Source organism: Cuculus canorus, chromosome 7, assembly GCF_017976375.1.
Source record: "Cuculus canorus isolate bCucCan1 chromosome 7, bCucCan1.pri, whole genome shotgun sequence".
Classification (NCBI taxonomy): domain Eukaryota; kingdom Metazoa; phylum Chordata; class Aves; order Cuculiformes; family Cuculidae; genus Cuculus; species Cuculus canorus.
The window spans coordinates 13,643,542-13,669,540 of NC_071407.1; the positions used below are offsets into that span (position 1 = coordinate 13,643,542).

The window sequence follows — 25,999 nt, forward strand, 5'->3', positions numbered from 1 at the left end:
AGCCTGGTGATTGGCTCCTGCCTAAATCGCAGCTTTGGGCTCAGTTGGCTGAATTTGGGCTTGTTGGATTTTTTTATTACAATCTGTTCACTTATTTCCCTTCCTGGTGCCGAATGGAGGCAAAACTCCTGTAAAGCTGCAGAGGAGCTGGGCCTGGGCAGGGGGATGCCGGGAATGGCACAGGAGTGCGTGTGTGTCCCCTCATTTCCTATGTAGCTGCCCGACCGAGATGAATATCTGTATCCTTTTTAATGGGAAAAGAAAGAAAAAATAAGATCGATCTCATTTGGAAGAGGAAAGGTTGGAAGGAGCCCCTCTGCTTGGAACATGCCATGACCATGCAGCTCTGAGCCGCAGCCCTAGGGTTGGCACGGCTGGGCAGATGCAGCCCCCGGTAAATAATCCTGCGAGGAAGGGAAGCTGTCAGGTAGGTTGGGCCCCAAGTCTGAGCTGCGTTTTGAGCTGGCAGCAACGCCCCGCAAATAAATCATTCAGATGAGAGGTATTTTTAAATAGAAGTTGTCCTTGCTGCTTACCTTCGCAACCTTTATTTTGTGGTACTGATGGGAGCCGGAGCCTGCGGGCTTTAATGCTCTTCTTGCTGATGGAGGGAAGCCAGCGGGGGCTCGGGGTGCTGAGGGGGACGCTGCCGGGGAGAGCAGGTTCCCCAGCGCCAAGAGCATCACTTGTGGGCTGGGGACGCTGTACGGGCGCCAGCCGGCGACAGCTGGGTCCCAACCGACCAGGCAAAGCCTGGCGTCTTGGGGTGGCCCAGCCAGCTGTCCTGTCCGGCTCCATCACTCTCCTTGATGTCAAGCAGGAGGATTTATATGTATTTTGAGTTCATTTTTATAGCCAGCACCTGTGAGGCCAGCACCAAGCAGGGATAACCAAGGGGCCATGCCATGGGGGGCCAGGATGGTGGTGTGACTGTGGAGAGCTGGTCTGGGGGAATGGGGAAACTGAGGCACAGCTACCCCTCTGCACTCGGGACCAGACAGGGGCTGAGGCCATGGCTCATGCCAACTTTTGGAGCCAGGGCAGGAGCCACAGCTCCGGCAGCCCCGCAGGGGCCAGGGGAGACACTGAATTGGACACGTTCAGTGCGGCACAGCTGGTGTGGGTGGCGGGGTGTGGGGGCTGCAGTTGCTCCTGACACTTTTGCCTCTGAATGTGATGATAAAAACTCCCTTTCCCGATTAGCGCTGATCCCTCTGCCTCCAAAACAGTTGGCCCTAATGAACATACGGCCCAACAGCTGTAAGCAGTTATACATATGCATGGATATATATATTTATCCCCCCCAAGCCCATCCATATATACTGGAGATCACAGCTGTTGCTATTCTTCCTTGCAATGCAGATCAGACGCTCTCTCTCTTTGGAGTCTTACTTGACCTATTTTGCAGGCGCAAGATTTTTTGTGATGATGATTTCCCCAGTTGGTGCTTTTGATTCTGCCTGAAACATCTTGATTGAAGGCGAACAATGGCAGCTCCGGCAGCCGGCAGCGCCCCGCACCCATGCGCCGCCCTGGCCCCGCCAGCCGCCACGCGCCGGGGGGAGCCGAGGCACGGGGTCTGGCTGGTCCATCCCAAGCTGCCTTCTCCACGGTCCCTTCCCTGCACCCACAGGACACAGCTCGGCCACCTGACCTGTCAGCTTGGCCATCCAACCTGGACCTGAAGGCTTGTGCTGGTCTTCCCATCCCCTGCCACCTCCAGCCAGGCTGTCCCCTGCTCAGCCCTGAGCCCCTTCCCGAACTGTTCCACCGCACCAAAATCTTGCAGACCAGGTGGTGATGCCCCTTGTGTGCCTCAGCTCTGAGGCCACGTGGCGAGACAGTGCCAGAGCTGGCAGGGATGGCGAAACCTGAATGTTTGCCGTGTCCTGCAGTGCAGCGATGCTATGAGCACCCCTTCAGTGATGGAGACCTCTGAAGCCCTTTTCCCAGGGACCTCCAGCCTCTGCTCATAGCTCAGCACAAGGTTTCGGACTGGCAGAGAGCTTCTGCTGTTCCTACAGCCCCCCGCCCATGCAGAGTGCCCCCAAAAAGGGCCCTGAAGTCCCTGCATCCCGTCAAGGAAGAGCGGCCTTTGGAGCAGCACAAAGCCATTTCTTGTTTGGCATTTTCGTTTGAAAAGTGCCCTTCATTGGGGTTTCTACAGCAACCGGGAAGTTCCCATCCTGGCCCGGATGGAGGGAGTAAAGCTGCTGGGAGAGCAGAGCAGGAGGGCTGGAGGGGAGGATGGAGGGTGGGAGGAGAAGAAGCCAAAAATAATTTTTTAAAGAACTGAGGCTGCACTTTTTGCCTCCATCCTGGGCCTGGGGCTGCTGCAGCCAGGGCAGGGCTCCAGCCCTGTCCCCGTCCGTCCGTCCCCAGGAGCGCTGCAGCCATCCAGGGCCACATCAAGGGGTAAAACACTGGCCAACGGGGCTCTCCACGCATGGGGCAGCCTGCGGTGCCCCATCCTGCCTGGCCCTGGTGCAGCTGCATCCCCTGAGCCCCTCCACGAGCCCTGGGTTAAAAAGAGTGAATTACCTAAGAAACACACTCTTCTTAAAAAAAAACCCAACAAACCACCAGTGATTCATCTCAGGCAGCGAGTCTCTTCATTTATTCATTACCAGATAATACTCAAATCTGGCTAATTAATATTCCTGCTTATTTTCCAAGGGCTGATGGGGTATCTTAAACATCTCGCCGAGATGGGCTTTTATGTTTATAAGGTTGATGTGCAAACTTAAATTGACGCTGTCTAAATATACCCTCATGTTTGAGCACGAGGCTTTGCACCCAGGGCGAAGGGGTTCTCTGGGCGTGTGCCCCGACTTGAGGTGGGACGTGGGGCTCGGTGGGTGGGAGAATGGCCTGAACAGTCTCCCGCTAGCCGAATCGTGATGTGGTGTCCGTCTCTCCACAAAGATGTGAGATTTCTGTTTCCCTGGGTAACGGCGAGCACAAACTGTGGGGTCAGCAGCGCCTTGTGGGGACAAGGATTCCGTGCGAGCCCCCATGCAGCTGGACATGCAAACAGGTACCAGAGCAAGTATAGAATCATAGAATCACTGGTTTGGAAAAGACCTCTTGGATCATCAAGTCCAACCAGTCCTATCTACCACTAAACCATGTCCCTGAGCACCTCATCTACCCATCTATTCAAATACCTCCAGGGATGGGGACTCCACCACCTCCCTGGGCAGCCTCTGCCAGTGCCCAATGACCTGTGAAAATTTTTTCCTGCTGTGTGGTCTGAACCTCCCCTGGCGGAGCTTGAGGCCATTCCCCCTTGTCCTGTCCCGCCACCTGGGAGAAGAGGTCAGCACTCACCTCTCTACAACCTCCTTTCAGGGAGGTGTAGAGAGCAATAAGGTCTCTCCTCAGCCTCCTCTTCTGAAGGCTAAAAGTCCTGCCGCTTCCTACCGAATCCCCTTTTCCAAGGTTAAAAATAGGACTTGGTTGTAAACTGAAAGCCTGGTTTGCATTCACCCTCATTATGTTGATTGCTTATCTACATGTATGCAAATGGAGGGAGAAGCAGCGTCTCCTCCGCCTGAGGACCCCTTGGCATGGCAGAGCCTGAACCCCGCTGGGTAAACCCCTGTCAGGGGATGGGCTGTGGGGCTGCCATCCTCTCCCCAGGATCCACCCGAGAATGGAGCATCAGCTCCTGGCGAGGCACCGCATGCACTGGCCGGAGGTGCAGCAGTTATCGGCGCCACCGCCTCCCCTCACCCTGCTCTGCCAGATGTGCATGTCCGGCTCCAGCTGTTCCCCATCAGCCTCCCCCAAGCAGCACCGCCAGCCTCGGGATTCTTTTTCCACCAGGCCCCACGTCCTTCATCAGACACCAATTTGGTCTCGCCCAGCTGCTCATTTTTCTTTCTGCCGTGTGACATGTTTTCACCCGGCTCCTAATCCGTCTCTTTCCATTCACAACTCGAGCTGTTTATGGATGTGCCTCTGCTCTCCCTCCGGCTTTCCCATCCCCCTGGGCAGAGCCCATCCATCAATAAAACTCCACCGAGCACCCAAGCATCGACGCTTCCCCTCGCGACAGCCCGGGACGCCGTTAACCCAGCCGGGCCAAGGACTTGCGTTCCTCTGGCTGCCGAGGGGTGACCATCACCCTCACGCCAGTGGCCACGCGGTGCCGCAGGTGGCCAGGGTCCTCCTGCCCGCTGGGGGCTGGAGGGACCACAGCTCCTGGGCTCTGCAAGGGGCACCCACAGTTTTGGGGCTGCTCCCTCTGGTGAAGGTGCAGGGTGAAGGTGGCCCGTGGTGGGGACGTGTCTGGAGCCCCTGGCATCACCCCGCAGGTGGGGTTGTGCCTTCATCCCCCTGTCTGCGGGCGACAGATGCTCTAATGCCTGCCTGGGGCTGGCAGCTGCCCGCTCTCCTCCGAGGAAGCAGCTGTGCCGAGGACAGCTGGGAGAGAAATGCGGGGGCTCCAAGCACAGGGGCTGGGGGTGCACCCTGGGGTGGGGCAGCACCCTGTGCATTGGGGTCCCCTCCTGGGCACTTCCCCACGGAGGGGGATGTAACACATCTCGCCTGTCTCAGTGTCCCCAGTACCACCCCGGCAATGTCGACACGGTGGGAGGCAGCGCAAGGTCCCCGTGGTGGAGGCTTGGGAGCATCCCGCTCCCTCCAGCCACCCTGGGGGGCTTCGCTTGTGACTGAGGAGCAAACAGACAAATATCCTGATGGTCTGGGTGTTGTCTGAAAGGTCGGAGGCTGGGAAGAGCCCGGCATGCAGTGGGGCTGTGAGCACACAGGGGCAGAGGACGCTGGCTCCCCACAAGCACCGCTGGGAAAGGAGCCCCGTAGCAAGGGATTTGCTGCCGGCTCCCTCGGGGTGGAACAGGGGGAGCTGGGTGTGAGGGTCTCCCTCCCTCTGACCCCCTGCTCCCCTGGTTTCAGCTCACTGAGACTCAATCCTCTTCCCATTTCCCACCGAAGCAGCACAGGGGAATCCAAACCAGAATGAAACTGAGGATGTTTTGCAACCAGGAAAAAAATAAAGGAAGCCAAGCCCGAAGACAGTGATGGAAAACCCCAAAAGCCTTTAAGGCGCTGCTTTGCTTCACGAAGTCAGCTCCGTTTTCCCCAGACACGGGGAGCTCTCCCCGGCACAGCTGCAGACATGTCAGCCTACAGCCCTGCGCTCACCTCTGCCAAAGCCCTCCTCGCCCTTCCTGGCCTCGGCCGAGGGTCCCCAAAGCAGCCTGGGGTGCCGCCAGCACCCACCCAGCCCCGCGGGGCACCAAGGTTTGCGGTCAGGACATGGAGACGAAGACTTGAGGGGTGTTGGGGCTGCGGCACAGCCAGCACGGCAGATGCTGGTGGAGGCAGGAAAGTCACCATCCCCATCCTCGTGGGAGTCGCTCTGGAGGCCACGGGCAGGATGCAGCCTCCACGCCTGACGCACATCCTCGCTGGCTGGGAAGGAGCCACCGCAGAGCCATGGCTCCAGCATCCCTCTCCCATGGGTGCTGGTGGGGACCCCCTCCCCACCGCCCCCATCCTGCGCAGCTCCCACTGCAACAATCCTCTGCCGGAGGGGCACCCAGGGAGCAGCTGCTGCCCAAAGCCGGGAGGAGCCTCCCGCCGGAGCTGGCGTTCCCGGGGGGGAAGAGCTGCAGAGCGAGGCGTTTGCACTAAGTGATCACATTTATTTGAATATTCTTTTTCTGTGTGTGTGTTCTAAAATCGGTTACAGAATAAATACCTGTGCCTTATAGCAGGAAGTCCACTTTCTTTTTTATACAAAGTGCTTGTTACAGGAAGTTGCATCAGCGATAGCAGGAGGGGTGCGCTTCGGCTGCGCTGCCCCGCCTGGAAACTAGAACAGGGGCTTTTTATTTATTTATTTGTGGGTTTTTTTAAAGTTTCTTTTCCCTTTTTTTTCTTTTGTGCATTAAGTTTCCTGCCATTGTGTATTTACAAATCTCTGAAAGAAGGAAAAAAAATACCAATATGCATGAGAAGTGGCCTCGTAACACAAAAAAAAAAAAAATCAGCCTTTAAAAAGAAAAGGTAACAAACCCAAACTCTACAGGTATCATTTCATACTGAATCAATGATAGATTTTTTTCTTTTTTTCTTTTTAAAAAGGGAAAGAGAGGGGTGGGGAAAGGGGAAAAACTGAACCAAACCAGAAAAGATGAACTTGGAGAAATGGAAAGAGAGAAGGTGCCATTGTCCCTTCTGAAGTTTTCCAAAGGCAGAGAGGAGTGAGGAAGAGCGCAACGCGCAGACCAAGATGCCTGACCGAAATCCCCATCAATTTCTTCTCAGTAATTTCTCCCTCGTATTTTCCCAGCGAGGGGCAGGAAGGACATTCCAAAATTAAATTAAAAAAAAGGAATTAAAAGGAAAAAACCATTATTATTTCATTTTAAAAGCATAAAAAATAAACCAGAGAGAGAGCAAGATGAGAGATAACCCTCCCCAAAATCCTGGAAGGGCGAGAGGCGGGGAAAAAACTGGGTTTGATTTAAAAGGAAAAAAAAAAAAAAGAAAAGCCAAATCAAACCAGACTTTTCTCTCCGAACGCGTCATCGAACGGGACTCTCCAGAGAGTGTGACGGTTAACTGGTGACGTAGTGTTTCGCTGACGGCTGGCCGTAGACCCTATAGAAATCCTGCCGCCCGTGCTGCTGGGATGCGTCAATCCACTCCCTCACGGCAAGTCCCGGGAGCGACTGGGGGACGGTGGGGGCGGGTGGCAGCGGGTGGGAGTACTCCTGCGAGGAAACCGTCCAGGGGAAGTGCCCCGACCGCGGGTAGGGCTGGTGCCCGCTGTGGTTGGACACGGAGGAACAGTAACAGTTATCCACGGAGCAGACGAGGATTTTGCGCCCGCCGTACTGGGAGAGCACGGACTGCTGAGATGACGTGGTGTTGGGGTAGTGAGATGGGTTGAAGACTGAGCCCGAGTGCACCGGCTGCGGGCCGCTGGGAAGTCCAACTATGTGCTGTGTGGAGCTACAAGGCACCATGGCTTGTGCAGACTGCCCCTCGCCAGCCGAAGCGCCCTGGCTCATATACTGGCTCGCCACAGTCCCGGACGATGGCTCGAGGAAGCTGCCCTCGGGGAAGGCGGTGGAGTGCTTGCGCTTCTCCGCGCCGGAGTTGCTGACGGTGCAGGGGTACATGGGGATGCTCTGCAGGAAGGGGACGGGGGTGCTCAGAGGACCTGTGGAAGGGGACAGGAGAAAGGCACCATGTCAGGCACAGCACGGCAAAGCCCCATGGTGCTCCGGCTGCCGGTCCAAACGTGCAGTGAAGCTCCAAGAGCCGTGCTCCATCCCAGCACAAACAGAGGGTCCCCCAGCCCGTCCCACCAGCAGCAAATGGGGCTCAGAGCTGCAGGCAGGTGAATTTGCAGGCTCCATGGTGGGGCCTTGCTGGCACACTCAGAGCAGTTCCAAGCACTGCTCTGCCAACATATGTGACCATGGTCTGTAACAGGATCAGAGCAGGACAGCCTGGACGACAAGCACAAATCCCTCATGGAGAGAGGACTGGGAAGGCTCTGCAGGACCCACTGTGCTCGCAGGCATGAGCTGTGGGACTATGCTGGCTCCAGCTTTCCACTGACTCTTCCTGCCAATGGCCAGGCCCAAAACACAGCCATTTTACAAGTCAAGGGAAACGTCCTGGGGAAAGCCAGGAGCTGGCTTCCTGGTGTCTCCACGCCCCCACTGATGGAGAGGGGCTCTGAGGGGTGCCCGCACCCTGACAGCTCTCCCCATCCTCTTGTACTGGGATTCACAGGGCACTCAGCTATGGATACAGGAAGTGTTGAGGCCCTGTGCTCTTTCTCGGCACCCCTCAGGCTTCACTCACCTTCCAGCAACTTCCTGAGCTGCTTCTCCTTCTTGGCGATCTCGTTCAGGAAGAGCTTGGAGTTGAGGTGGCCGATTTTGGGTGGGGGCAGGCTGCCACCTGTACAGTTCTGGGTCCTGTTGGGGACCCCAGGTAGAACGGAGTGGTATGAGAGACAAAACACACTCAAGGGGAGAGTCAGGAAGCCCCTGTGCTCCTTCCACAGCACCCTCCCCAGGCTGGACCCCTTCCCCAGGGAATCAGCACCGAGGGCAGTGGGGAGCTGGTCCTCTCTGGTGGGTTGGTCCTTTCCCAGCAGGATCTTCCCACCCAACCTTGCTGTCAATGTCCTACACCAATGGGCACCTCCCACAGCCCCCATATCCCCCTGCATTGCCACCCCAGCTCGCCACGGCTCTGGCTTTAACTGTGGGCCCTGAAGGGAGAAGGAGAGCAGAGCTGGCCTGAGCCCTGCACCCCATCCCCGGGGTTCCCACCCTGACTGGGCTGCTGGCTCCCAGTTCTGCTCTTCCACAAACACACCACGATGCTTCCCCTAGTCCAAACGGAGGATTTGATTCAGTGGCTGCCGGAGGGGATTTCTTATCCTCCCAGACAGAGAGGGGAACTGAGGCTTGGAGCATGCCTCTCCCAGACCCTGCAGCATCCCCGGCTCCTCCTTTGGATATCGTACTGCTGCTGCCACCCCCACAATAGCCTCCCCTTCCCCCCAAACACATCTGCCCCACCACGCTTACCTGTCCATTAAGATTTTCACAGACTTGGTGTTCTAGGAGGGGAAGAAGCAGCTCTGGTCAGTAAGGACAGTCCCTGCCCCAGTCGCCACCTCCCCTTTCAGAGCCACTTTCTGTGGCCCCTCAGGAGGGGACAAGCTGCCCTGGGGTCCCAAACCCCCTGTCCCCCCAGTATGGGCTGTCCCAGCTCCATCTCCAGATGCAGCATCTCCTCATTTGAGGCCAGCACTAAGCCTATCCTGCTCTTCCTTGCCTTCTCCCACCACTGAGCCCTCTGGAAGCATCAGCTAGCCCCAACAGTGTCTCCAGCCTGCTCTCCATCATGCCCCACCCCTCCCCAAAGCTTTGCGCAGAACCAGTCCTCTCCATGGTCCCCATCCCACTCCCAGCACTGCCAGCTCATCTCACCTTCATGAAGTTGATGTCCTCAGTCTTGTCAAACATGACCTGGACAGAGCTGAGGAGCTTTTTGGCCTCCTGCATGCGCTCATTGAGGTGGAGGACCTGGGCTGCATTCTCATTGCAGAACTTGGCCTGGGCCTTGTCCAGGATCTCCATGGTCTTCCGCAAGTCCTCGTCTAAGATCTGGTGCATCTTCTCATACTGCAGGCGCACCTCATCCTTCAGCTGGCTCACCTTCTCCTGAGCAAGAGGAGCAGCATTAGCCTCTCTGCACCCTCAAACCTTCACCATGATGCCCCAGGACACCTGGATCCTGTCCCCAGCAGGGGTGGGTGTCACCCAAGAACCACACCACAGCTCTGCTATCCTGCAACATTCACACAGACCAAACCCTGTGGTCAGCTGCAACATGGGATTCCTACGCGTCAGAGACCCAACAGGGCCACTGTGGAGGTTTGGCTAATCCAGCAGATCTCCACCTATCACCTGGGGTCTAGGTAGGTATCGCCTATGGAGAGCTAATGCCAAACAACAAACTGCTGCACCAGTGAAACAGCTGTGTTCCCATGAAAAACCCTGCCCATCCCCATTCCAGTCCTTATCCTCACCCCAGGTTGGGGTCACATCATGCTCCAGAACATTTTCCCCCATGCTCTGGGAGACTGAGGGGCTTTAAGGATCACAAGCTGATCTCGTGGAATGAGATCTGTGTCCCAGCAAAACACTTACTTTCATCTCTTCCACCTGCTGAGTATTTCAGCAGTTTATTCGTGAATCTCCCATCTCCAGAGGGGAGGGACGGGTCACCTGATATTTAAGGACAGCCTCATTCCTTACCTTCCAACCCACTCTGTAGGGCATCCCTAAACATATTTCATCTCCCAAAAGCATGACTGCCAGGACAGGAACGGAGGCAGCAGGTCCAGCTGGCTGCTTTTCCCCTGCATGTCCTCCTCAGTCCCTGCCCACCCAGCCTCTGCGCTCTGGGAGCCTGTCCCCATTGCCACTGGGTGACATTCTCTGGGGCTGGCTACAGCAGGGTGAAGCACCAGTTACCTCGACCAGCCGCTTGTCCGATTCCAGCTTGTAGAGCTGCTCTTCAATATCTTGCTCTCGCTCCTCCAGGCGGTCCTGCTGCTTCATCAGCATCTTCTGCAGAAATAGGAGAGAAAAGCAATCGTCAGAGCCCGGCGGCCACATGCACTGGGAAGCATTGGTGCTGTCTGCACCAGCTCTGCCCATGTGATTTGGAAGGGACAGGGCTTTTTCCCAGCAAGATACCACTGCCAAGCTGGAAGTCCACACATGGCTGATAGAGGTAGAAACCTCGCTATTACAACGGCCATGCAGAGGGGCTGTGTGTGCTGGGCTGCCTTATCAGTAGGGAATGTTGATTTGGGTCCCCTGGATGGGGACAGCCCCTTGCCAAGCCCTGGGAACCCTGGGAGGGGCACAGAGAGGCTCACCTCCCACTACAGCAGCACCATTTCGAGGCTCATCACCCATCACTGACAGGTTCCCGCAAGACATCACTGCCTGCCTTGCATCCCTGTATGCCATGCCAAATCCTTTTGCCCCTCCGCGCGTTCGTGACAAGCCCCAGAGCCAGCGTCAGCGTAATCAGGAGGGACAGGAGAGGAGGCACAGGGCCTCCCCCTGCCATGCTGCCAGCCCCCGGCCCCCACTCTTCAGCCCAATAACTGGGACAAACCATTATCCCCAGCAATCACTGTGAAAGCCTCGCTCCTGTGCACTTCCCCAGCCAGGATGAAACCCATTACTGGTGAGAGAAGGGCTCCATCCCTGTGAGCAGGGGCAGAGCTTCCAAAAATGTCCTTCCAAATCAACTCCTAATTTCCCCCACCGCCAGGCAAAAATTTTTCCATGGGGGAGGAAACCATGACACCAGTAGGGTGAGGAGAAGGGCTTTGCCTGGCATGGAGATGCAGCATTACTCTCAACTATGGGGACAAGATGGGAAGAAATCAGCAGCAAGGATGAGTTTCGAGGGGATTATTGCTATTATAAACCACCGCTTGGGGATTTATAATCAAGTAATTAATTCCTGGACGAGGCGGGAGGGGGAGGGTGGCAGAGGCGCTGCTGGGTTTAATTGCATTGCAGGGAAAGGCTGTCACCTCCAACTCAATTTGGGAGCAGGAATGCGAAGCCTCCTCCCTCCTGTTGTTTTTCTTAAGGTCTCAGTTGCCTGCAGCCTCACAGCCGCTGGGCTCCTACCAGTGATAATAACGAGGAGCTAAAAAAAACTGGCTTCCCACTCGCACGCGTGCCTAGTGCCCATGTGTGTGCACACACCCACGCACACATATGCAGATGGACACACAGACAGCACATCCACCGGAACAGAGCCTGAGGGGCAGCAACAGCCACGCAGACCCGCAGGGACCTTCGCTGGCGTGTGCACGCAGAAACACGAGGGCCTGCAAACCAGGCATCCAAGGGCATCACTGCTGCTCTTTTTTAGACTGGCTGACTAGGTGGGAGCTCCACATAAAGAAAGATTTGATACATATATTAAAAATCTCCTTCTTTCATCATAAAAGGCTGCAGCCTGCTCCTGGGTTAAATACAGTGGGGACTGAGCTCAGAGAGCAGATGCAACACAACTTGCTTGGAGAGATCCAAGGGCACAGGCAAGAACCGCATCGCAGCTCCAGTGCCAGCAGCCAGGCCAGGGTGTGGGGCTGCTGGTGCCTTTCCTGCAGGCTCAGCCGGGGTTTTGGGTCCAGCACCAGGCAGAGCTGTGGGGCAGGTGGGCCACAGCCCTATGTGGCCAGGCAGGGAGGTGGTAGGCAGCAAGCTGCTCCAGGTGAGTGCACATCAACACAACCCACTCCCAAGCATGGCTCTTTGGAAATCCTGTGTGCAACTTTCCTCTGCGTGGGCCTGGTATGGAGCGCAGGGAGCACAGCAGGCTCTGGATCCTACCCCAGCATCCACAGGCCGGAACTTCCCCACTAAAATCACAGTCAACTGATGGGAAAGCCGTGCACTCAACGGAAGGAGATGCCTTCCCGCATCCCTGCTTGCAGAAGGCTTATTGAGCCAGGGAGCCGGGGCAGGTCTTGCAGTGGAGCCGGCTGAGTTTCTTGCTTTCCAAGCTGGAAAGCCAAAATACATAGCGAGCCTTTGCACCGAGCCCTTCCCTACGCCTCCCTCTCCGCTGGCAGAGATTCGCTGTCTCTACTGTGAACAGCCAGACCCACCCCGCACCAGCCCTCCAGGACTCTGGCAAGGGGGGCCCAGTAGCAGCCGCATCCCCTGTCCACTTCCCCCAGCCGCCAGCATGAGCAGGGTTGGGGAAAAATGTGGGATGAGAACCAAGTCACACAGCTCACTGGACACAAAGGTCAAATCCCCATCCCACCCCAGCTTTTGCATCAGGCATACAACGCGAAGCCACTCCAAGGTAGCCGCTGCTCACGCCCAGCAATGTTGCTGGGATGTTCCCAACGGGGAAAGCAGGGTTCCCCATCACTGGCAGACAGTGAGCTGGCAGAACCACCCTGCCAGACCCACCAGTGGGAGGGGACCCCAAGGGATGGACCAAACAGCCCCAGACACGCACGTACCATAGTCCCCTTCCCACCACCCCGCAGCTGCTGCAGCAGAGCTGCCAACCTTTGTGTTTTGTAACAGACCTCAGGCTGCTCCACTCCTAGAATCATACAATTATGTGAAATCACAAATACATACATAAATGACTTTATATGTGTGTATATGTATGTTAATTTAATAGCATCTCCCAGCTGGAAATAGTGACCAAAAACTAACCTAAAGCCAAAGAAATCAGATTGAACAGAGGACATGCAGTGGTTTTTTTAAATCTCATATTTGGAGCCCTCTCTTGATTTTAGGGTGATTTAAAAACTGTACATGCCTGGGATTGCAGTAGGATGGGCGCGCTGTTCACCCACAGCAACCAAAACCTTAACAAGACACATGGGTATGAACTACCCCTTCTGGCACTGAGGGGCGAAATTTCATTGTCTGTGTAGCACGGGCTGAATTCCTTCAGTATTTTGAAAAGGAAAATATATCCCTTCCCCTTCCATCCCCTCCCAGATCTGGTATTTCTGAAGTCATGAACTCCTCCTCCTCTAGGATCAGTATTTCTCAGGGTAATTTCTCATATTTCATGCATGACCTTGATGCTGAGAGAACGGCAGCTCCCTCCACACAGGCACCCTTCCTGAGCTCCGAGCAACTCTACGATCCCAGTTTGTCTTTTCTGAGATGTGCTGCCACTTAGCCAAACAGCCACCAGAAACACTCCATATTCCAACATCAGCTGCGAGTGAACTCATCTAATTAATTAATAAGTTAATTTGTGGCTGGGGTAAGTGGCTGTTCCACCCTGACTCCTTCAGCCACAGCGAGATGGGCCTGGGCGCTGGACACCAGTTTATTCTGATGGAGTTGCAAGTGATCTCCACTCTCTTCGTGGAAAAAAGGGGTAGGGGGAAGCTGAGCCCTAAGAGGAGGAGAGAGGAGCTCTCTGCAAACACGCCATGGGCATCAGCCCTGCGCAGGACCGGATCACAGGTGGAATGAGAAATGACGGGAGGTTATCCTTGCTCACTGACCAGGAGCCCCGCTGCTGGTGGAGCAGGATGCATCCCGGAGAGCAATCCTGCCAAGTTGAGTGGGTTCGGGGCACTGAGGTCACACACTGGGAAAGAAATGCTGCTTGGAGGGTCACCTCTGCGGGAAACAAAGCAAGCACTGCACAGTCTCATTCCACGGACACAGTTGGTCCCTGTGGGATCGTGCTGGGGAAAGGCTTGCCGACCACTGCTACCCACCCAGGCTTTGCTGGGAGGAAACCAGCATCAGGGAAAACAAATTCACCCCATGTACACCTTACCGCAACCCGAACCTGTACGTGGGCAACACTGCACTGGCCTCAATTCCCAGCGGCAGCTCCAGCATGGGACATAGCTGTTGGGGGACAGGACTGCCACGACAGAGCAGAACTTCTGCAAGATTAAATGCCTGTAGCCACAAGACAAAAAGATGATAATAAAGAGTTCAACAGTTCAGATGGAAGAGGGCATCTGGGCTCCTCATCCCAGAGCCATTACAGGGCAGCAGCACCACAAGCAAAAGCTGTGTTACATGCACAGGTCCAGCTTAGCCCAACAGGCACCCACCACTGGAATGGGAGGGCACTGGGGTGTGGGAAGGAGCTCACACTCACCCAGACCTCCCAGGCAGGGAGAAATCTGCAGGCAAGACATCTCCTGGGCTTGTCTCAGGCTGGTCTCATCATCATCCTTTCCCAAAGTCTGCAGCTGCTGCTCGGCCCGTGATATTGGCACCAGGACAGCAAAATCCCATGATGTGCATCAAGGTTTTGCCTGCTCCAAGGATGCCTCATGGGGAGAGCCCGTGGTAGCCCTTCCTCAGGGGCTCAGGCACTCGCCACCCCCTGTCTGACTCCCAGTGGGATCAGAAAGGAATCTGGCAGTTTCACCAAGGCCAGAGAGGTGCCCCATGATCCGCTGAGCAGCTCTGGTTTTAAATGAGAATGGGAGCAGCGAAGAGCCTCTCCACGTTTATGGGCGATGTGAGGCCTATGTTGCTTCTCTGATGTTTAATAAAGGTTGTGCATCCTTCAGGGCCATTCCTCCGGCAAGTGCAACCACAGCCCTGCACAATGATCTGTGGGACACTTGTAGGATGCTACTTCCCAATAAACTGGGCTGAAACCAGCCACGGGTTTGGAGGGTACTAGAGAAGAGCAGGTGGACAAACCACAAGAGCACACAGTCCTTGTTCCCGTAGGAAAGCCGGGAGAGCAGAGAGCCAGACTGCCCCACAGAGTGCCTTTAACGCAGCTGGACGGCTGGCCCAGGACAGGCATGCTCGTTTCTCTGCCTCCCTACTTCCTTCTCCTCTGCACCCAAGCCTTCTCCTCACGGCCAAATCCCAGCCGCCGGGTGAATAAGGACATTGTTTGCAGCCACCGGAAAGCCAGAATGGAGAGAGCAGCTCAGAGCATGAGGGGGAGGAAGGGCAAGGAGGAGGAGGAAGGTGGAACTGGAGCAAGAAAGCCGCAAAGGGCAGATGCCTGTCGCGGGAATGGCTCCAGACACCTGCAGCTCAGCTCAGGGACTGGGATCAAGGGCTCCCATTGAGACCCGCATCCCAGCACATTGCTGGAGACAGCCTGAAGTCACAGAGACTGAATTTTAATGCACTGAGAGTCCTGGACCGAGGAGACAAGCACAACCTTTCGCCTCCCACTCACAGGCTTCCTGCTCCCCAGCCTGCTCTGCTGTCCGCTGGCTGGTTTGCTGAGAAAAACCTACACCATGAGCTATTCTATGCCTTCTGAAAGCATCCCCCCACCTGCCAACACACTGGCACCTCAACACTGAATGGCTCCCCCGAAAGCGATCTCAAATCATGAGATCCCACACTGCTGTACCCTAAGGGGAATCTGGAGCATCCTTCCCATCATCTCCTGCTGACCAGACACAGGCAAAAGCAGCTTTTTCAAACTCCTCATGGCCCCCACAGCACTCGCAGGAGACCGATCTGCTTACAGGGACAGGAAGGAAATGTTTTCTGGTTGGGGTTTCATCTTGCACACATTTACAGTAAGCACCAGGCAGGAGGGGAGGTCTCAGGCCGGAGCAGGCGGCCTCACCTTCCCTGGCCAGCCCAGAGCACACGCACACTGGCTTTTCTCACGGCACTCCCTGTTCAGATTGGGCTGGTTGATCCTCAGCACGGGAAGGAAGAGGGGAGGGGAACAGCCTCTGGGATATTAATAGCTGCCCTTGCTAGGAAGGGATGGGAGCAGCAGCCATGCAGCACATGGGCATCAAACAGACCTCCTTGCTATCATCGAGGAACCCCCTGGGCACTGGGAGAGCCGGCACTTCGTAGAGAAGGGCTAGAGGCCAAATATTCAGTGCCAGCTTTGGGGAACAGGATGCAGGGTGCCTCTTGCAAGAGTAGTTCTCCATCCTGTTCTCATACTGGGGTGGGTGTAGACGTGTATTGCCTATCCCCATCTCCCTGAGTCTCTGAACCTTCCCCAGGATGCTCAGGAAGAGAAAACATCAGGCTAAGTCCCATGACCCATCTCCATCCACTACTCCAGAGGCAAAGCCCATATGTCCCATGTCCCACCTCCGGCACCTGCCGCAGCACAGGCCATCCCTACGGCATAGCTGGCACACGGCAGCTGGATGCTTCCCCTAAGCCATGACTCACAGCTGCTTAGCAGATTCCAGGTCATCCTTTGTCCCTGCAGCACCCTGGGATAGCAGACCAGGCTCCTCTGCATGACTTTGTACCAGAAGACCCTGGACCAGGACCGTGCTGGTGCCCGCAGCTCTTCCCCTTGTTTACACCCAGCAGAAAGGAAGAACTCATTAGTAAGGGGAAAATACGAGGCATTGTGTTGTGTGCAGCCAGCAGCAGGATTTCTGGAGGCCAGGAAACGGAGATCTATTCTCCTTCAAAAAGTAACCTTCAGAAGGACCTTGAGGATGTTAACTTGCTCCCCCAGCCTCTGAGTCCCCCTGCTCCCTGCTGCTGTGGGGTTACTTGCAGCTGTGCCTCTTGCACAAATGGGTGAAGGAGGCTGGGGCTGCCCGTGCCACTTTCAGACCCCAGCTTCAAGACGGAGACCAGCTGCCATCACTGTCAGCATCCTCTAAGCAGGGACGAAGAGACACTTTGAGGGGAAAAGAGAGGTAAAGGGGAACTAAGGAGCAGGGAGATGAGGCCGGCAGCTCCAGAAGCATCCCCTCTGTGCCAGCAGCCCTGCAGGTCCTGGAGGCAGGAGCCTTCCAGATACGGGTAGCCCAGTATGGGCGATGTGCCCCTCACAACAGAGGGGCCTTGAACACTGTAGACACTTTTGCGGCGTGTTGGAGGGCAGAAGTGAGACCGTGCTGATCATGGGCCAGCGTTGGACGAGCTGACCCCGCACAAAGTACGGCAAAAGGCATCGAAAGTGGGGCAAACCACCTCTGTCAGAGCCAGGGCTCAAGACTCACTTGGTGTGGGGAGGAGTGGAAGAAAGGAGCTGGAAACACACTGGGAAGATGAATATGGAAGAGCTGGTTTGCACACCAAGTGCGCAGGCAGGTGAGACCCAACTGATGCCACCACAGGACAGAAGAGCCTTCGTGATACCTGTGCCTTTGGCCAGAGCAGATCCGTCAGGAGAGACAGCATTTGGCCAGGGAGCCAGATGGAGAGACCAGCTCTGAGAGCTGCTGGGGCAGTGGCTGCCGGCACAACCTGGCCCTCAGGGCAGCGAGGAGCTCAAGAAATCTTTTTTCTCTTTGCTGGGAAGGGTGGGAGAGAAGATCCCCACCCAGGCCTGGGCATGGATCCCGGCCAGCAGCCCTCCTTGGCCAGCTTTCAAGAGGGAGGACAGTCCAGGCCACCTTCACTTGGGAGCAAAGAAAGACAGAAAGAGTCACAGGGCTCAGCTCCATGTTTATGAAGGAGAAGGTCCATGTCTTCTCCACCACCAAAGACAAAAGGAAGGAGCTCTTTTCCCCACTCCCTTTCAGTTTTAGGGAGGAAATGTCCTGATTTGGGGCTGCTTATAAATCAGTGGCAAAATTAATCTCCAGCCTGCGGCTCCAGCTTCAGGCACCAGCACAAGCCCACCCTGCCCAGCATGACCCAGCACCAAACACCCTTTTGAGAAATCAGCTCCAGAGCACTGGCACTGGAGCATTGCCAGGGCACTTCAGAAAAGTGCAGAGATTTGCAACAGCCCAGCATGTTTCAGGCATCCAGACTCAAGCGCCCTGAGCAACTCTGTGCAGCCACTTGGGACCTCAGACTGACACCAACACCTGGAACACATCTGGCCCCAATGACCAGCGCTGCCTTGTACTTCCTCCTCGCCACATCAGAAAATAATAAGTGGACCCTGCAGCCACACAGACTGGGATTCACAAAGTTTTACAGTTTTTCAGAGCCTAAGAGGTCATGCAAGAAGTCTTGCCCTTTCCTCCTTCAGTGTGCTCTGTGCTTGTGGTTTCACAAACGTTTCAATCAATTTACATGTACGTTACAGGGGCCCTAACGTCCTTTTCTCCCTCTTCTGCCTCTGGTTTCATACATCTGCCCCTTCCCGACCAAGGACTCAGCTGAAAAATTAAGCCAGTAAAAAAAGCAGTCTATTCAGCTGTATCATCTTCTGACCTGGCTCTCCAAAGCGCCCTGCCAGCTCCAGTGGTGGAAGGCTGGGCAGAAATGGGAGGTTGTTCTGCACTGAAACTAAGTCGAATGACAAACCCCTGCTCCTCACGCAAGGTCTGTTGCTCCGACGTATCATCAGCGAGTTGCTCTTTCCATAACCCCCACTGAAAAATAAACAGGGCTGGGCAGCACCCCTGATCCTGCCTCAATCTGCTGTTGTCCCAGCCTCTTTAGCTCACTGAATCCCAAGATCTTCCCAAGGTGCTGCAAGCTCCAAGTCCCGGACAGTTGTTCCCAAACTGCGGCTGGCAGGATGCCTTGCCTTCAAAAGCAGCCATCCTGCAAAGACCCACTCCCTTTGCTTGGCAGCAAATCTACCCCCATCTGCAGCCCCTGCAAAATTGAGAAACCCTCACTCCCTCTTCCAAATAAACATCTTGGATTCAAGATCCAGCTGGCCTGTGTGATCTCAGAGCTTTCTCCCTGCAGGGGTGAAACACAGCCAGCCTGTTCCACCCTTCCTCCCATTGCAGGCTGAGCTGCCTCTCCTCTGCCCAACGACCTCTGCTCTGCACCCGCCACAGCTGAGCCTGGCCACTGGAAGACCTGAGCTCTGAACAGCAGCCCCTTCAGCTTCCTATCCCCTTAATTCCAAATTTCTGCTGCAGAGGGAGCCTAAAGATCTGGGTGCACCAGAATATTTTTGGGAGAACCCAGACGCCAGCGAGGAGTGGAGCAGCTGCAGTGTTACCTGCGCGCGCCCCACATATTCCAGCCACGAGACCACCGATGAGTGTGAAGGCAGAGACCTGCAGCCTGTGTGTCTCATTTGGTGACTCAGAGAGAAAGGGTTCAGCTGCACAGGCAGCACAAAGCTCCTCTCCAGGCTCAGGCAGCACTAGAAAGAAAATCCTGCTTTGATTTAAAGGCCATGATTTTATTTTTTTTGCTCCCAACTGAACCAGTTAAACTTCCAACTGCTTGAGGCTATTTTAATTTGTACTGGGAAGTTAAATCAACACAAACAAGGGCAGAACAGGTTTATATGCACCTCTATTACTGGCTTGCACCAACTACAGCTCAGCTAGGTTTCTCCAGGCAGCATTTTTTTTTCTAATAAAGATAAGAGGGGGACGTTTTTGTGCACCTCCAACTGACAAATGGAGCCTGAAAGTGAGTTGGGAGTCAAAGCCTTGCGGAAAGTCAAGGTGACTTATGCACCAATAGGCTGGATTCAAAGAGCTTTGCAAAAATGCAGATCAACTAACAAGATTTATAAAACCCGTTAGGGGCTTAGAGGCCGCTTAATTCTCAAAGGTGCCAAGGAAAGTGCCTGACTCGCAGAGGGATGGATGGGGCTTATAGAGGTGGCTGTCTCAACCTTTTGGCTGCTTTAAGAAAAGGGGACCTAATTTCTCTTGGAAACAAGGTTTTGATGTGCCAAGAGGTTTACTCTGAGCCTTGGCTCTTCCATCACTTACTTTAAAGAAAAAGAAACCAAGTCCTGCTGGTGCAGACAACTGTTACAAACATCTACCAAAATCTGCAGCAGAATCTGCTGCTTCAGTGCCAGCGCTAGACACCACCCAGAGGAGTATGAGACTCAACTGGATTCAGCACACGAACTGGAAAGAATAAAAATGGAGGGGGAAGAAAAAAAAGAAAAAGAGGACTTCGCACTTTTACAGCTCCCCAATGCCTGGTGTGCTGCAGGCTGGAAGCAGCCCGACAGCACCTGTGTGCAGCCAAGGCGACACACAGCGAGCCCATCCACCCCTCCGCATCCCAGAGGGGACCGATGACGACCTGCGGAATGCTGAGGACCCCTCAGCTGCCTTCCTGCTGGGTTTTCTCTCCCTTCTGTTTTTTTCACGAGACGGCTGTTGAGAATCTGAAAGCCCGGATTATAATCTTTATGAATCCCATAGTTAGATTGCGCTGAACAGCAGCCCAGCAATACCAGATGTTCAAACAAAGCTGCCAACCGACAGCTGTCTGCAGCTTGCAGCGTGTTTTTACTTTAAAATGCAAAATGATACCAATCTATATTAAAAGAGAGACGTTCGGAGCCTTGCGATAGCAGCTGAAGCCGCGGATATTGCTCTTTCACGCAGGGTGTGGCGACAGAAGGAAATATCTCAGAAACTACTGCTTAAGCCGCCCTCCTGGCCCCCCTAAATCCTGGCCCCTTTCCTAATAGGAGAGAGACTCACGTTACTGCCTGAGTGCCGTGAATGTACCAGTGCGTGTCCAAACAAGCCAGCAAAAAAGAAAAATGCAGCATGAACAAACACTGTCTAACGAAGGATGCCAGAACGAATCTGGGCTCTATAGAGCCCGCACCTGGCTCTCAGTGGTATGGGGAGGATGAAGTGATGTGGAGGGGGATGGAGGGAGCCAGCCTGGTGGGCACCACTGACCAAAACTGGGAGAGCAAAGGTCCCTTCAGGCAGCAGAGCATCAGCAGTGGAAGTAAGGGATGGAGGGGTGCCCTCCACTGCTCTCATCCATCCACCCAGCTTCCTGCCTTGGGCTGTCTCATGTCTCTCTGAAACACACAGAGATGCTTGGGCAGCACTGGCCCCTCTGGGGAAACTCTGTCAGGGCCTCCTCTGAGACTCAACACGTCGTAGGTTTTAAACTTGCAATGCTTTATATCTGTATTTGTTAGGCTGGCTGGGAGCAGGCACAAACACTGCAACCTTTTCCACACGCCAGCAGCTGGGAAAGGCAAAAGCCAGAGCTTAGTCTCACTCTCCATTCTGCCTCCCTTGGGAAATGCAAGCCACCCGCGCCCATCCCATTTTGGGGGTGGCAAGTTCTGAAGACACCAGGCACAGCACAGTACGCTTGGCTTGCAACAATCGCATGAAGAGGGCTCTGACTTACTCAAACGTGACGTCCCAAATTCCCCACCAGCCGCGATCACAGGAAATCTTTGGGACCGGTCCCAAGGCTGCCTCATTGTACTCCGAGCAGCAACAGCATGAATGAATCACGCTCCTCAACGTGACACCCAGCTCCCAGCAACGTACTAGGGACCAAAATATTTACATTGCAAACGAGTAAGAATAGGACCAGATCCCCTCCCCAGCCTGGTGACATAACAAGGCCAACCTGGCCTTACATTGAGCAAACGGGTGGCGGGAGAAAAAGAAAGCAGGAGGCAGAGACCAACCCTGTGTCTCACAGCCTGGTTCCGTGCAGCAGTGCTGAACCAGAGCCCTTTTCCGCAGCAGCAAAACCCCCGCAGCGGAGAGCAGCAAGACCACAATCCCTGTGGCACCGCCGTGCTCCCACCCGAGCTCAGCAGCCACACGCCATGCGAGGGAGCATGCTGGGACCTGTAGTTTCCAGCCAGCCAGCTGCAAAACGCCATCCGCCAATAAACACGTCTCGAATTCAAGAGATGTGAGGCCCCTGAGCTCCTGGCAAGATGCCAGCTGCAGCTTCTTGTTGGCAGGCACTTGGCCAATTCCCAGGAGCCGCATTAACCCCTTTCCAAGGAGCCGCCAAGACACTCCACAACCCTCCTTGCAGCTGACCCATACCCTGCCCTTGCCGAAGTGACGCATCTGCCTGGACAGCAAGATGCTCCCAGAGCTCAGGTGCAGCCTTGGGAGATGTCAGTCCTGCTCCTGCCTTGCTTTCTGCTCTGTGGCACCGGGCCACTGACTCTGGAGCAAGACCCCGCAGCTAGCACTGCCCAAGTTTCAGCTATGTAGAGCCCAACTCTGCATCCCTAGAGGGGACCAATAAAGATGCCACTGAAACAACTGAAGTAACAGGCAGTAAGGAACAACGCAGTAGCATGGCACTTTCAGGCAAAGCAGCACAAGCAGGCAAAGCTCTGCTGAACCACCACGCTGGTGGGGCTGGAGGTAACCATCTCCCTGCAGCATTCCGGCCAGCACGCAGCCTCCCCTGAGCGCTGCCACAGCCACCTCGTACTCCAGCAAGGCCAGGACCATACGAGGCCCCTTGGGGAGCGTGGCACCCTTCTTCTCGCCCACTCATCCTCCCTACTGCAGAGGAAATCGCATCGCCCGGCTGATGTCAGGAGGCATCACTTCACACAAAGGCCAGGCTTCCTGAAGGGGAAGGGGAGGGGTAGCGGGGAGGAAGGGGAAGAGGAGCTCGGGGCAAAGGCAACTGGCACCTCTAGTTCCCAACAGGCACACATGAGGGGCAGTGGCAGGAGACGGCACAGCCCCTTCTCCTTTAACTGCCCTTGCGAAATAGAGGCAACATCCTATTTCCTAGTGCCCTTCACAGGAGTGTGGTCCTGCCTTGCAGAGCTGTGATGGAGCACGCACCTCTCTAAGGACGCACAACAAAAAGAGGACTCACGTTTATTTTCATTCATTCCAGCAAATAAATTAAATCTACCTTATCCATCTCAGCTGATCTGTGGCTGCTGCTGACCTAAGGAAGCAGTCTCCAGCCAAGCACAGGGGAACAGCCTTCTGCCCAGTGCCCACCTGGGAGAAAAGCCACTCCTGTGACAAGCTCGAATGCCAGCACCCCCAAAATGGGCACAACCACACACCCTGCCTCACAGTATCCCACCTACGGGTGGCTAAATGCTCATCACATTGGTTAACTGACTAAAACAGCAAATTCCAGCATATTCAAGACATAGTCGAGTCATCTGCAGCCTTCATTTCCCAAACTCCTCTCCTGAAAGCCGAGCATCTTTACAACATGCAGCACATCACAGCAACCCCGGCATCAACATGACCTCCTGTTTCAGCCTCTCCCCCCCTCCTCTGCCTTCCACGGCCCCACCTCATCCCTCAGCAGTGAGAGCAGCTAGCAGCCAGCACTGGGCTGCATTGCTTTTGTCTTCCCCTCAACCTCTCTCCCAAGGGCAGGGGCACTCTGGACCAGCTGCATGGGGATCGGTGAAGAGGGTTGGGTGTAGGGGACCTTCAGGATCTGCTCGATGTTGATTGAGTGGGGAAATTGCTGATGTTGCAGCAGGGAGCCCAGGAAGGTGGGGTTTGGATTCAGGCACCACCGGGGAATAACCGTGCAGGAGCAAAACCCACTACTCTCCTCCAACGTGCTGACTTCTCCTCCTAGGAGGAGGCCTGTCATTGGTTTTTAATCTTGCCCGATTATGGGCCAGCCTTTGACATTATTGATCTCAGGCCCCTGAAGTGGCATTTATCTTCCAAGTTTGACTTGGTGATTGGAGTCCAACAGTTCAGATCATGGCTGGCTGCACCCTCCTGGGGAGGCAGGGGAACCACTCTGCTTGACTGTGGTCCCACTGATTCAGGTGAACTGTATTTGAGGCTGTTTCCAGCCCTGAATGAGACAGCTTTTGCCGTATGCCTTTTCCCAACATAAGTGCTGCAGAGTTGGGTGTAGCTTGTGCTCAGGAGCCCAGTAGAGCCTGCAGATCCACCCTCTGCAGCCCTGTCACCACAATGCTGATGCTAGAGCAGCCCTGAGGAAATCCAGTGGCAGCCAAGCCTGGCATTTAATCTCTTGATTCGAAAGCCCACCTCCTCAGGTCTCCAGCAGACCAGCAGTGCTTTGTCAAGCACAGCAGTCCAAGGCGCCTCCAGTGCCCGCTGCTTCCCCCTCTCAGTTTCATTATCCTCTTTTAAGGAGGATGCGGTGGAGGCACAAATGCTATGGGATGTGCCGAGAGCAGCATGGGGATCAGGGGAGCAGCGCCAGAGTACAGGGTACAACCAGAGAAGCCATTTCTAGCTGTGACCGCACTACCATTTTCTAAAGCAGACGGACCAACAACAGTGGCTCCTCATCCCCCCACGAGTTTGCATCTACAAACAAACCCGGCTGCTAGCTCAGCTCTGCAGTGGCTTCTCCTTACCTGCTGCCTAGCACAGCCATGCCTCAGGGCCAGCTCGAGATTTCTGCTTGACCTTCAAAACGTTAATGCCTGCTCCCTTTGCCAGGCAGAACAAGAGATGGGCTCAGCGGATGCAAAGCAGCCAGGAGGGCTGGGATTCAGGATGCCTGGGATCACTGCCCTACAGGTTCCTACTCCCCTGGTTTCCTCCATCCTCTACCCTGGCTGAGAGATGTTCTCAGCCTCCACCTTTCAGGAAGCACAAGGTTCTCCCCAAATGTCTGTGTCTACAGTTACTGGGTGCAGCATGTACATGCAGGTTGTCTTTCTGGATACCTCACGTCTCTCTCTCCCACAAAGCTGGGCTTAGCATTTTGGGAAGGAGGAACGTTTCTCGAGAAAGGCTCCAGCGGGCACTTTTAATTCACAGAGGAAGGTTTAGCTTTTCCTCGTTGCCTCAGTGTTGTTTATCAGATTGCTGCAAAAGCGCTCTGATAAATGTAGATTAGTACTGTGTGTGTTCGTAGGTGATAACGGCAGCCAGGAGCTGGCCTTGGAGAAGATGCGCTGGAGAGGGGGCAGCTAGCAGAGTCCATGTTCCGCAAGGTAGCAGCACCAGCAAAGAAAGCCTGAGCCTCCAGGATTGCTTCCTCATGCTGCCACGGTCTCCCTACTGCCGATTATCTCTACTTTAGGGTAACATCGACTCCCCAAACCAGATTTTAAGTTGATGCGGCAATTAAACTGACCTTTCCTCCCTGTTGTAAGCAAAGTGCTAAAAAAATCCTTGGTGGGAGAACAGGCTGTGGTTTTACCTGCTGGGTTCCCACACTTGGGAGGTGCATTAAGGGAGGGGTGCTCTTTGCAGGACACACAAAGGGTCACTTCCAGCCCCTGCCTGGATGCCCTGGTGCAGAATGCCTGAGGCAGAGGCAGGAAAATACCCCCCAACCGTGCTTCCACTCCATCATGGAGGGCACATCCCATCCTCATCCCCTACAACCAAACCACCCCTGACCCACACGGGGCTCGTCTGGCCTCAGTCACCCAACACAACAGAGCAGCTGGTAGGAGAGCTGCAGCAATTCCCTCCTGGGTCCAGCTACCCCCATCACTCAGGGGCCAGCACAATACACTAGGGAAGGGGGAGCATGGACCCTTCCTGTCCCCAAAGGGTGTGCAACGGGGACAGCGCCTCGCGGCGCATTTATTCCGCTCCATCCATTTGTGAGGCGCGCTCCAAGGGGCTTTTTGCAGTCGGAGGCGGGTGCACCAGGACAGGAGAACAAAGAGAGGCACCGGCACCCCCAGCCCTTTGTCTGAGCGCAGAGGAGTTCACCTGCAGGGAAAAGCAGCTCCCACCGCAGAGCTGGCAGCTCTGCGTGGATTCGGATGGGGAGAGTGGCTCAGCCCCCCCCCCGCTAGAAGAGGATAATGAGCAGAAGGACACAATCACATTACCTTTTCTCCCCCTGCCACATGTACAAGCCCCTTTCAGAGCATGCCACCCCCCCCTTGGCTTTCCAACAACAACCGCAGCCAGCAATAAAAACCATTGCCACAAAAATATCAACCCACCCCCCAGCACAATCGATCTGTGTCTGCGTGTGGCCAAGCACCAGACCCTGGAGCTTGGCTCCACCGACCAGGATCAACTGGGAGGGAAGGGGGTGGGAAACTGGTTTCCAGGGGACGGGGTTTTAAAGCCACACAATAACTGGCTCAAATGAGGGTTTGGATTAAGCTGTTGTACAGCGAGGAAAAACACTGCCTCCATTAGGATATGAGGGATTTTCCTTCCCTTTCTCCAAAGCTCCAGCTCTACTATGAAGCTTCCAGGTCACCAAGGCAGGAAGAAGAGAAGGGGGGTGATGCTGAACAAACAGGAGATCCCACACAGGGAGCGGTGGGCGGAGGGAGGAAAGGACAGATCAGCCCTCTCTGAGCCCCGGATCGTACAGTCGGCTGGTCTGACAAC

The 25,999-nt window shown here is 55.1% G+C and overlaps 2 protein-coding genes across 4 annotated transcripts in view; one reads left to right on the top strand and one right to left on the bottom strand.

The window, feature by feature from the left end:
• The window catches only part of ARL3 (ADP ribosylation factor like GTPase 3), a 36,514-nt gene extending 31,325 nt beyond the window's left edge, over nucleotides 1–5,189 (top strand). Inside the window, exon 6 of one of the 2 annotated variants that reach the window (XM_054070813.1) lies at nucleotides 4,963–5,189. In XM_054070813.1, coding sequence (XP_053926788.1) covers nucleotides 4,963–5,049 — 87 coding nt within the window. In that variant the 3' untranslated portion in view covers nucleotides 5,050–5,189. The remainder of the gene's footprint in view (nucleotides 1–4,962) is intronic. The other variant, XM_054070814.1, reaches the window with a different exon arrangement.
• Nucleotides 5,190–6,094: 905 nt separating this feature from the next.
• Nucleotides 6,095–25,999, bottom strand: part of TRIM8 (tripartite motif containing 8) — a 28,735-nt gene continuing 8,830 nt past the window's right edge. For both annotated transcript variants that reach the window (XM_054070812.1, XM_009561478.2), the window contains 5 exons: nucleotides 10,047–10,142; nucleotides 8,997–9,230; nucleotides 8,592–8,623; nucleotides 7,855–7,970; nucleotides 6,095–7,201 (listed from right to left, as the gene is read on the bottom strand). In XM_054070812.1, coding sequence (XP_053926787.1) covers nucleotides 6,594–7,201; nucleotides 7,855–7,970; nucleotides 8,592–8,623; nucleotides 8,997–9,230; nucleotides 10,047–10,142 — 1,086 coding nt within the window. In that variant the 3' untranslated portion in view covers nucleotides 6,095–6,593. The remainder of the gene's footprint in view (nucleotides 7,202–7,854; nucleotides 7,971–8,591; nucleotides 8,624–8,996; nucleotides 9,231–10,046; nucleotides 10,143–25,999) is intronic.